A 12,037-nucleotide genomic window follows, 5' to 3' on the forward strand; every position below is an offset into this window, starting at 1 on the left:
AAAAATTCTTACTTTTCGGGCCACGTGAATGCATTTATGCTGTAAGAACTACGTGAGGTTAGTTACTGTTTGATTGCGGAGTTTTGTAGGTAGGAGGCACGGAACAGTAGCAACAATTTACTAAGAAAATTTGTAGGAATTGGAACAGGGCCCTGCGATCCGCAGGGCAGCGGGGGGCGGGCTGGGGCGGGGCTGCGCAGTGGTGCTGCGCGCGGAGCTCTGTTGCCGGAACTAGTCCGAGTCGTGCGCCGGGCCGCGCGCAGCCCCGCCCCGCTCCGCCCCCTTCCCCTCAGGTTGGAAACAAAGGGGGTTCGGCGCGCGGTGCGGAGCCTAGGGGAAAAGGGAGGAGCGCTCCGGTGGTCTGGCGCGCTGGGCTCGCTAGGTTTGTGCTGGCGAGGGGACGGGGTGGGACGGGCGACCCGGACCCAAGAAATGGGAGGGCCGCGCGTGTCGCGGCCTAGAGGCCAGGGGAGTCGCCTGCGCGCGCAGCGGAGGCCGGTGCGCCGGCGCACAGCGAGCCCGGGTCTGTGATCGCCGAGGCGGGGTGAGGCGGGGTGCGGCGGGGCGGGGTGCGGCGGGGCGGGGCGGGGCGGGGCCGGGCCGGGCCCGTAGTGCGGTGTTGCGGGACGGGGCCGAGGCCCGGGCGGTTGGGGCGTGGGGGCGGAGAGGATGGAGCTTCCGAGGCGTTAGGCGACTCTGTCATCTCTGGGCGTGCAGCGGTCGTTTCCTGGCGCGGCCCGTGTGATGGTGCCGGGAGGAAGGAAGCGCAGTGACAGTGCCTCAGTTGGAGCCGGGGTTCCGGGGGTGAGGAGGCCCGCGGACGGCGGATCTGGCGAGCTGGCCGCGGGCTGGGTGAGCAGTCACAATAGGAGGCGGCGGCCCAGCGAGGATCCGCGGGAGCTGCCCGGCAGGGCGGAGCCTCCCCTCGCAGGTACTGGCCGCCGCGGCCGTTGGCTGCAGCGCGAGGGCGGGACGGGCTGCGGGCCGTTGAGAGCCTGCGGGGCCGCGCCCGAGTGCTTGGGTAAGGTTTGCCCCGGCCGCCCGGCGCTCTTTGTTCCCGCGGTGGCGAGGAGGCGCGGTCTCAGCTCGCGGAGCCGCCGGCCCGCTGCCCGGCAGATGGCCTCGCTCTCTCGCTCCCTCCCTTTTTGCCGAGACGCAGGTGAAATGATGTCACCCAGGAGAACGCGGAACCCGGTCGAAAGGGTCCTCTCTGGCGTCCTTCTGCTTCCGTGGGTTTCTGGACAGGCTGCGTTTTGTTCTCAGGGGATGCCAAATTCTTCCTTTCAGGGCTGAAGCGTGAGAGAGGTTGGTTTTTGAAACGGGAGTATTTCAGGTTATTGAGGTCCAAAAAGAAATAAAGTTTTTGTTTACGTCTGTATGGCTTGTAAGGTAAAGTATTTTTCTTTGTGTTGCAAAAATGATGTATGCTATTATTCAGTAAAAGTTGGGTATGCTAATTCTACCGTAAGTAGAAACACACACATGTAATTATCGCCACCATCATATGAATTGCCATTTCTTTTTTCTTAAGCGGTGGACTTAAAGTATGAAAACTTAAATGTATACAAAGCTCATAATACAATTGTTACCTTAGAGTTGCAAGTCTGCTGTATTCTGTTTGGCCTTGATTGCGAGTGCTGTTATACTTGAACATTTACCATAAATTTTTTTCAATAGCAAACAAACCTTGTATGTAGGCTTTAAAAAAAAATTCCCTTTTATAGGGACAGTTGGAATCGAAGTAAAATTGTTCCTATCTTCAGGGAACACCGTCTAATGGAAGAAATAGAACTTTTGTAGAGATAATACGAAACCACATACATACAGATGTCAGATCAGGTGTGGGAAGCTGGGACACACTTGGAATAAAAAGATGAAATTTCTGACTGGAAGTTTACCTGGGAATTGTGTCACTTCAGATACCCCTTTCTCTGGGGTTTATAAATATATATTTATAATATGGTATATTTCACCTTTTGCAAACCTGCTAATCATACATTGTTCATTCAATTTTAAGTTGATTTTTATGATATTTCTGTAAGACTTATTTCTAAGAGATTTGAAGGCCTTAGCGCTTACAGTTGAATAAGTTCTGCCACAGACTCGTCATGTGGGCCTCAGGCTCTCATCTGTAAAATATAAAAAAAGTTGGACTTAAATAATCTGTGGGGTTTCCACCTCTGACTTCGTCTGTGATTCTAGAAGGCAGTTCGTATTTCCATACTGGTTGGGCCTTATATGCCCATCTTGTTTTTATAGTTAAATTGTCAAGTATTACTCTGGGTGAATATTGAGGAGAATTTTCTCTACTAAAATAACCTAATTTTTGATGAAGAGTAAACAAGATGGCATAGGCAGACATAACAATCTGTTAGCATCATAATGTAGAGTGTAGATCTGTTGTCTCTCTGCCGACAGCATTGGATGAGGCTTTTAAGTTAATTCATGTTACGTTCCTAGGCTGTTTCTGTTTGTGCTCACTTTCTTTTTTTGAGGCTGTGAGTGGAAAGTGTGGGTGAGAAATTCTTATGATAGAAGTTTCTGAAATGATTAGGTACTTGCTCAATATGGAAAGATTATTGGTCAAGATTATGTCTTCTAGTTTATTCCACCTATTTCTCTGTACTACCTCTAGTTTGGTTTAGGCCACCACCATTTTGTAATTCATCTTGCTGGAAAGGTAGTTCTTAATTAGTCTTGATTGTTGCGTTGTGTTTGTTTTGGTTTTCCTGCTAAGAAAACATGTCAGACAGTTTTCACTTCCATTTTACTCTACTTAACTCACAGCCTTTTCTCTGGAAAGAGCGAACAGATTGTAAATATGGATTTGAACAGTATAGTTCTTGTCTAGTTCATCAGCAAACGTTAATTAATACGACGTTATCTAGAGGAGATAAAGCATTAATACTTGAACTCTAGTAAATTAATGAGAGAAATTTAGAATAAACAGATGAAGAAGAGGGGTCATGTACACAGTCTCTTCCCAACTCTTACATCTTTCATTTAAAAAAATTTTTTTTAATTTTAGTTTTTCCAGAAACAGGGGTTTTGCTATGTTGTCCCTTCTGGACTCGAACTTCTGGGCCCAGGTGATCCTCCTTTCTTGGCCTCCTGAGTAACTAGGACTACAGGTGTTTGCCATGGAGCCTGCCTGCCTTAGATCTTTCCCTTTTTTAAGGATCTGAACTTTTTACCTCTTACTTCTATCTAGGTTATGGAGCCCTATTATCTTCTTGTAGTTCCTGTTATTAATTGTCCCTCACTAGACTGAGTCGCTTTAAGGGTAAGGACTGTTTCTTTTTCCCATTTTGTAGTCACAGCATCCAGCATACGGCAGGCAAGCAATAATTATTTGAATTATGATTGTTATTTAATAAAATTATAGCTCAATCATACCTCTTTTTTCCAACTATTGTAAAACCCACAATTATTGTGTAAGTAATTATATGTGTGTGCGCCGTGTGTGTGTTTGGAGAGAGGGAGAGGGAGAGAGTGTATAACATTTTTTATTGGTTTGGACTTTTGTGGTCTAGATATTTTTTCACATCTGTGTAATTCTTTGTGGTAACCAACCTAAGTAAAACGATTTTAGACATACTTCTTTGAGGGGAGAAAAATCTTTGTGTAGGGAAATCTGGATTTTGGAAGGGAAGGAAAGAAAAGTTTATTTAAAATATGTAACTCTTATTTTTCCTACCCTTTATTTCTGCATTCTCTGTGTAATGGATAGAGGATTTCTTTAGTTGCGTCTGTTTTCTTTTCCCTTTTCCTTCTTTTTCGTCACCTTATGGGATTGTGGAAAGGAAGTAGGGGAGCCTTAGGCTATTTTCACACACCCTATTTCTGCTATGCACTCAGAAAGAGATGGGTCCTGTTTGTTTGCCTAACTCAAGAGTGGGAACCATAATTTCTGTTTAGAAATGATTGTCCCGGTGCTGGGCAGTAATGAACATCCTAACCCACATAGTACCAGTCCTTGAATGGTTTCTCCTAATACTGCCTATTAGCTTTTCAAAATTATTTTTTAGGTCAGGCATGGTGGCTCACGCCTGTAATCCCAGCACTTTGGGAGGCCGAGGTTGGTGGATCACCTGAGGTCAGGAGTTTGAAACCAGCCTGAATAACATGATGAAATCCTGTCTCTACTAAAAATACAAAAAATTAGTCAGGTGTGGTGGCCAGCACCTGTAATCCACTACTCTGGAGGCTGAAGCAGGAGAATTGCTTGAACCCAGGAGGTGAAGACTGCAGTGAGTCAGGATTGCGCCAGTCAGGATTGCGCCACTGCACTCCACCCTGGGCAACAAGAGCAAAGCTCTGTCTCAAAAAAAAAAAAAACCATATATATATATATATATATACACACACACGTATATATACGTGTGTATATACGTATATATACGTGTGTATATACGTGTGTATATATGTATATACGTGTGTATATATGTGTATATATGTATATACACACACACCTATACACATATAAAAAGCAAATTGTGACCATTGTGTAGTGATAGAATGATTTTATTTTTTTATTCCTTTCAGTCTTTTTCATGTGTCATTTGTGTATGAGAATTGTTGAAGCTTAGAGATGAATGACTTAGAAATTTTGTCTTGGATCTCAAAGGGTAGTAACATCTCAGAGGGTCAGTTCTACCCAGTGTTTGGACCTCAGTTTTCCAGAACCAGGCTCTCGATTTTTTTTTTTAAAGAAGCTTTATTGAGTTATGTTTTATATACCATAAAATTCACTCCATTCAATTAGATTTTTTTGGTTACATTTTGAACATTTCTGTCGTCCCCCAAAGATCCCTGTGCCCATCCAGGCCTGCCTTTTGCATAACTCTAAGCGTGCACAGTCCCATTCCTGTTTGCAGTGTTCTCTCCTGGACCAGCTTTGAAGAATGCCATCTGGGACTTTGAGTACCCCTGCTCCACACTGTCAAAATCCTTTCAGAGAACTCTGCTCCCAGAAAACAAAAGCCAAGGAAACAGATTTGTTTTAGGCCCAGTGATAGAACTCTTCTCAAAGGAAAGGTGACATTTAGGTCTAGTTTATTCTCAGAACAGGGAAAAAAAAATCCTAGCAAGGAGCACAGCATGCAGCAGTAGCTCAATGATTTATTCTGCCTCAGTAGGATGGGGTGGACTTACTGGGCAACCACTGACTTCATTTAATGGTAACCTGCAGGTGAGTGCATCAGATCTCTTCCTTGATCAAAGCTTTTAGCTTGTCTCATTGCCAACCAGATTTCTAAGAAACTTGTTACACAAATCAGAAAGGCAGGCTGTTACATCATTTGCTTACAGTTTGGAAGATTATTCTTTTAACAAATAGTTGAATGCCTGCTATGTGCCATGTACTCTTCTAGGTGTTAGTGACATTGTGCTGAACAGGACATGGAGCTTATACATGTTCTCCTGAGTGTATGCTCAAGTCACCTCATTGATTTGGCTGCTCTATTTAATCTTTATAGGGAGTTCTCTGTTTTTCTTCCTAATATTCCAAGATAACTTTTTTCTTGAATTTATGAAGTCCTGTTTATATATAACCCTACCTTATGATCATAGCATTTAAATAATTTTCCCCTCCCCCAAGTAGTAGTGTTTCTGGTTGCTACTTTTTAATGGCTGCATAGTTCAAGCAAGTGTACCGTAATTTTACTTAGCAAATATTTGTTAAACATTTAGGTTGCTTCTAGTTACCTTTTAAATTGTCGCTATTATTGTGCTGTGGTGACCATATTCATGCATATGGCTTTTCTCATATTTTGGTATATAACCTGATAATTTGTCAGTTTAAATATTAGAGATTCAAACATGTTTTTTAAATTATTAATAAAATTACCTAATTACTTCCAAGAGATTAACAGTTGCCATCATGGAAGTGGTGAGAATATTTGGAGTTTTGGATTTGACTTTATTTTACAGATAACCAGACTTGTAGCTAGAGGCGACACTAAGCACCTGACTCCTCATCTAATGTTTTGTTTTCGTCTTTTATATTACGCTGTGATTTTAGTGCTTTTGACCGACCAGTTGATATGCTGAAGAATGCTCTATGGGCCTTTGTGAACACCTTATTTTGTAGAAGTATGTTGTGTCATACTGGCTTAGAAGTCATGTACCTGTATCCTCTCTCTCACTTTTACTGGAGGAAAAAAAAAAAAGGAAATGAACGAAGAAGGATGCTGCTGTCAGAAGCAATTTTAAATGTTTTGGGACAGCGTCTTGTCCTAAGTGCTAATTTTAGTGCGATAATTACTAATAATGCCTGCAAGTCTCCAAGAAAAGTTGAATTGTTGGTTATGTTACCAAAACACAGAATGGCCAGATTAAACAAAGGATGTCCTAAAATAGTAGTGTTGATGCTTAAAAGGTTAAACTGTTTTCTGTAAACTTTAGTTTTGTGAAATAGGGTTTTCTTAGTTATGCTTAATGAATTAGTCATATGATTATATGGAAATAGACATTAAACATGATAAATTTTGGGAGTTGCAGACTTAATGTGGTCTCAGGATGTTTCCTTGGCAGGACTTTTTAAATACAGGTTGCATTCTGGGAGAAAGCCAGAGTTAGCAAATCTGTAATGCTGAACAGTTGCCAGCCTAGAGAAAAATTATATCAGTTTTCAGGAAACAAGTTTATTTTTAAGTACTAAAAATGGTTTTAAATAGGCCTGGTGGAATAGTTGATACTTACTAATCAAACTAGATTATAAAAAAGAATGTTACTTTAAAGTAGAAGGTGGTTTTGTGGGTTGAGTATGAACCTTAGAATTCGATAGACTTGAGTTCAGATTATGGTTTTGATATTTCTGAGGTATGTGACTTTAAGCAAGTCTGTTAAACCTGATGTTCAGTGTATAAAGATGGGAGAGCCCAGTTCAGTTTCTGGCATGAAGCTAGCTGTTACCAGATTGAGGCTTTAAAACCTGCTATACTGCTTAAATAAAAATGTGTTAATTTTTATATCTTTTGTAATCAAATCAGTGTAGCCAAAATTCTGGAGAAGAAACTTTTTCACTGTGGTACAATAATTTTTATTCAAGTTATATACATGCACATTGTGTTTTCTGTAACAAATTACTACAAATTTATTTGTTTAAAACACAAATATTTCCTCACAATTTCCACGAATCAAGAGTCCTGGTACGGGGTTAGCTGCTGGGCCCCCTGTCCAGGGTCTTACCTTGCAGGAGCTGTGATTTCTTTCGTTTCTTTTTTTTTTCTTTGAGACAGTCTGCTCTGTCACCAGGCTGGAGTGCAGTGGTGCGATCTTGGCTCACTGCAACCTCCACCTCCTGGATTCAAGTGATTCTCCTGCCTCAGCCTCCCAAGTAGCTGGGACTACAGGTGTGCGCCACCACGCCCAGCTAATTTTTGTATTTTTAGTAGAGATGGGGTTTCATCATGTTGGCCAGGTTGGTCTCTATCTCTTAACCTTGTGATCTGCCCGCCTCGGCCTCGCAAAGTGCTGGGATTACAGGCGTGAGCCACTGTACCTGGCCCAGAGCTGTGATTTCATCCGTGTCTCCTTCCAAGTTCACTGGTAGAATGTGGTTCTTGTGATTATAGGACTGAGGTCCCCCATTTTCTTGCTGGCCGTCACCTGGTGACTGCTTTCAGCTCCTAGAAGCTGCCCTCAAGCCCCTGCCACATGGTACCTTTCGCATGCCTTCTCACAACATCTTAGTCTGAAGAATTGTCAAGAGAATCTCTTGGGAAGGACTCAGTTCTGCTTTCTCTGATTAAGTCATGCCCAGGCTCACCCAGGATAATCTGTCTTTAACTTGAATTCACCTTACTTGGAATCTTCATTACATCTGAACGTCTCTCCTCCTTTGTCATATGATTTAACCTAATAATGGGAATGAAATACATCACATTCACAGCCCTGCCTGCGCACATGGGGAAGGGGGTTGTACAGGAGATGGACACCAGAGGTAATCTTGGGCAACCTATGTATGGGACTGCCTGCCCCATACACACACACACACACACACACACACACACACACACACACACACACACACACACACAATGTGTGTGTGTGATTTTATTTTACCTAGTAGTAAAATAAAATTGTACCTCATTTTAATCAAGCCCATCTATGGTTTTGTCCCAGACTTATTTTGAATATAGCTTTTCTCCATTATATTGGTCCATCCTTTTTAAGACAAATGGAGCCTCTGATCAAAGGAAACTGTTGTGAGTAGGAGAGGATATGCTTGAAAATTATGGCCACAGGGACCAGGTTGGCCAGTTTTTCATTTGTCTATGACCAAGATCTTAAGATTTCAAAGGAACAAGGAATGAAGGAGAAGAAACATAACCTTGATTTGTCTTTTCCCAGCCAGCTACTTGTACTAGCAATTTTGTAAGACTGCTTTGGGCATGATAGTTGAAGGCAGGATGGCCTTAGGATAACACGCTACAAAGGATACATGATGAGCAAATGAAAAGCTTAAGAGGATGCAAAAAGATTCCTACATAAAGAAGCAAACCATTTTGAGAGAGTGGCAAAAGTCCTCCTTAGATTGAGTCAGGAATGTGAAATACTCCTTTTTCTATGAAATCTTAACTCTTACCTTCACATTAATTCAGAACTCTTAACTCCTAATTTTTCCCTGTTTTATGGGCTTTAAATATTATGTTACAGTTGGCTGCTTGCATCTGGGTTTCAAAAATTGTTAGAATAAGCTTCTTGAGGGTAGGGCCCATGTTTTTATATCTTATTAGATTAACAAATACTTATTTTTAGAAATTGTCTCACCATGTTGACCAGGCTGGAGTATAGTATTGCAGTCATAGCTCACTGTAACCTCAAACTACTGGGCTCAAGTGAAGCTCCTGCCTTAGCCTCCTGAGTAGCTAAGACTACAGGAGTGTGCCACCATGCCACACTAATTTAATATTTTTAATTTTTTTTTATTTATTTACTTATTTTTTTGGGTAGAGATGGGGTTTTCTCTATGTTGTCCAGGCTAGTCTTGAGCTCCTGTACTCAAGCTCTTCTCTCACCAGGGCCTCCCAAAGGGTTGAGATTACAAGTGTGAGCCACTGCATTTGGCCTGTCTCTATATTCCTAATGTAATTCTTGGCTTGTAGGAGTCAGTCAGTAAATACGCCTTGATTCAGCAATGCATACTTCTGCGTAATGGTAAAGGATAGCACATTCATGTTTGTAGTACAGAGATCAGAACATTCTGTACAGAAAACTAATGAATTCTAAAGTTTCTGCTTTCAAGTGCTTTGTTTTTTTACTTCTAGGTGAGTCTTTGGAAGTATTTTTACTCTTACCAGTGGGCACAGTTATCTGTTTACCAGGTCCATAGCAAACCAGAAACAAAATACTATAAAAAGGCTAAGGAAGGTAAGGGTATTAATATGTTAACAGCAGGGATATTAATAGCATTTCATTTTATGATCGGTTTCTGGCTGCTTCCTTACTATCTAGCCATACTAAATGTTTTGCAGTTTCCTGGCTACACTGCTGTCTCTTGGCAGCTACTTCTCCATAGCACCTAGTGCCTAGCGTTACCATAATACTTACATCCTGCAGTGATTTACTTTTGTTTCTTTCTTATAGCATATACTTTTTGAAAGTAGGAAACGATGCCTTTGTTTTTGGTTTAATGCCTGTCACCAAATAGATGCTTAAATGTAGGATTGAGTGAATGAATGAGGCAATGAAACTCTAGAAAGAAGACCATGTTAAAGTATATAACTTTTAGTGTAGGTACAAGAAGGGACCACGAGCCTTAACCCCCCAAGAAGAATTCACTGTCACAGCACAGTGGAACACATTATGTTCATGATTTTTTTTTAATGTTACAGAGTAAGTATATTTACATATGAATTTAAGAGGATTAACCCATAATCAAGTCAAACATTTATTTTTGTTTTTTAATTTTTGTAGATAACTGGGGCGATCCTCCCACCTTGGCATACCAAAGTGCTGGGATTACAGGTGTGACCACTGCATTGGCCAAATCAAGCATTTGAAATGTGGCAGTCATTTACTTTTGTGTTTATGATTGTGTCCTTTATTCCTTAGGAAGGTCATTAGGTTTGTGTTGAATAGAGCTGAGATTTCTGCAGTCAAACATATGATTGCTATAGAAAATTTGCCACAAATATTGTTAAATCTGTCATCTTCCTTTGCATGATTATTTGGAAGGTTAACTAAGAAACAGAATGAGAAAAAGTATTAATCTTGGTCCAGGCAAACACTTAACCTTTCTGTACTTAAGATATGTAATTTTACCTTGGGTTTTCTTAGCATGAAGTCTGTCCTCCTTTAGGATTTCGGAATTAACACCAACAGAAAAAGTTACCAATAGGTATTTGGGAAACAGGAAGGACATGGTGTTCTTGGGCTGTGCTGTTTTGCCTCCAACAGTTTTTGTAAGAGAGATCCATTGCCAGAGGCAACCTTTGCCATCTTTATGTTTTGATGTTTAGAATTAATTTTTAATTTCTTTCCTGTCTTCGCTAGCAGAATCATCAAATACCTAGAAAATCCAGACTATCCTTCATAGGCGTGATTCTCCACATTGGTGCAGCTAGCCATGAACTATCCTTTTCTTCCTCTTTTTCCCAGATATCTCCCGGGGCCAATTCAGCATCTCTACCTGGCCATCCTAACAAGGTGATTTGTGAAAGGGTGAGACTTCAGAGCCTGTTCCCTCTCCTCCCAAGTGATCAGAACACTACCGTTCAAGAGGATGCTCACTTCAAAGCTTTCTTCCAGGTTCTTATATATTTACCCTTTCCCTACATAGGGCTGAAAGTCACATTCTACGGTGTTTCTAGGAAGGCTTGAAACAAAATGCCCAATATCGTCTCCTTGTTTTCTGTTGTATGTGGAAATAAGTATTCTTCTTAGAGGACTTTAATATTTTTTCAGCCAGCTTTTCTAATGTTTGTCTTCTTGAGCTACTCAGCTACTGTTAATTATTTGACTACTTAATATTCTTGTGTTTTGATCTTTTGGTCTTAAATCACTTGTCCTAATAGGTCAAGTTCTGTAGGAAAGTAGAAGATAGTGTAGAATATATGAAGTTGTGTAGGAAAGGAAAAATGAAAGCATGTAAGATGTTCACTAGTTACTTGCTTGGCACCCAGAGTTCGGTAGTAACATACATTTCTGAGAGAAAACATGGTTACTTGTCTTCTTTTACCTGTGGGTAAACATGTGAGTTAAAAAAATTTTTTTAAATATAAAATGAAAACTCAAAAGTAAGGTGTGTAAATGGATTGAAACTCATTAGGTTATTAACAAGATTACTGGAATCTGCCCATAGAAATCATTGGCTACCAAACTTTCAATCCATATTCCTAGAGAAGCATGTTTTAGTAGTGGAAGTCAGTATCGCTGTTACCACAAAAGTTAGGTTACACAATTGCCTCTGAGTGGTAGGATTGCAGGCCAATGTGTATAAACCTGAGGTAGTGAAATAATTGATCATCAAGGCTGGGACTTTTGAATAAGAGCCAGCTCATTTTCTGTTTGTATGAAAGTGAAATGCTTGTGACACATAAAGTTGGAGATACAAAATTTGGAGGGATAGGTGATCTAGGGCTCTTCAGTCTGGTATTCCTTCTTGGAATTTGTGCCAGGTTCTCTGCTTTGCATGTATTAACTCTTTTTGTTTTTAGCCCTCACAATAAACTAGTCATTGATGGTTTTTAAGATGTGGAAACAGGCTAAGAAAAGCTCAGTGAGGTGTCTAATCACATATGTAGTTATTTGGCAGAGAAGGGGCTCCAATCTAACTTTAGCTGTATCTTGTCTACTATGTATTTGTGGAAGAAATGGACTTAATACCCTTAATACTGCCACCAATAAAAAGGGTTGTTTTTTTTTTTTTTTGGATACTTTTCTCCATACTCCCTTTGTGTTTTCAAACAATAACTCAATATAAACTTTAATTTCAGAGAGTAGCTGCCAAATGCAGTAGATTTAAACTCATGTTGTGAAAACAAAACAAAGTTAGAGCCAATTGCATTTGAGTGTTGCAGAAAGATGAAAT

The 12,037-nt window shown here is 40.9% G+C and overlaps 1 protein-coding gene across 16 annotated transcripts in view; it reads left to right on the forward strand.

Annotated features, from left to right (window-relative positions):
- Positions 1-12,037, forward strand: part of RNF38 (ring finger protein 38) — a 152,776-nt gene that overhangs the window by 86,845 nt on the left and 53,894 nt on the right. For 2 of the 16 annotated variants that reach the window (XM_019033991.4, XM_055351569.2), the window contains one exon: positions 10,606-10,755. The exons of 2 other annotated variants lie outside the window; for them this stretch is intronic. In XM_019033991.4, the coding sequence (XP_018889536.2) occupies positions 10,606-10,755 (150 nt within the window). 12 more of the 16 variants (XM_063696239.1, XM_019033987.2, XM_004048023.4 and 9 more) reach the window with 12 other exon arrangements.

This window comes from Gorilla gorilla, chromosome 13 (assembly GCF_029281585.2).
Source record: "Gorilla gorilla gorilla isolate KB3781 chromosome 13, NHGRI_mGorGor1-v2.1_pri, whole genome shotgun sequence".
Classification (NCBI taxonomy): domain Eukaryota; kingdom Metazoa; phylum Chordata; class Mammalia; order Primates; family Hominidae; genus Gorilla; species Gorilla gorilla.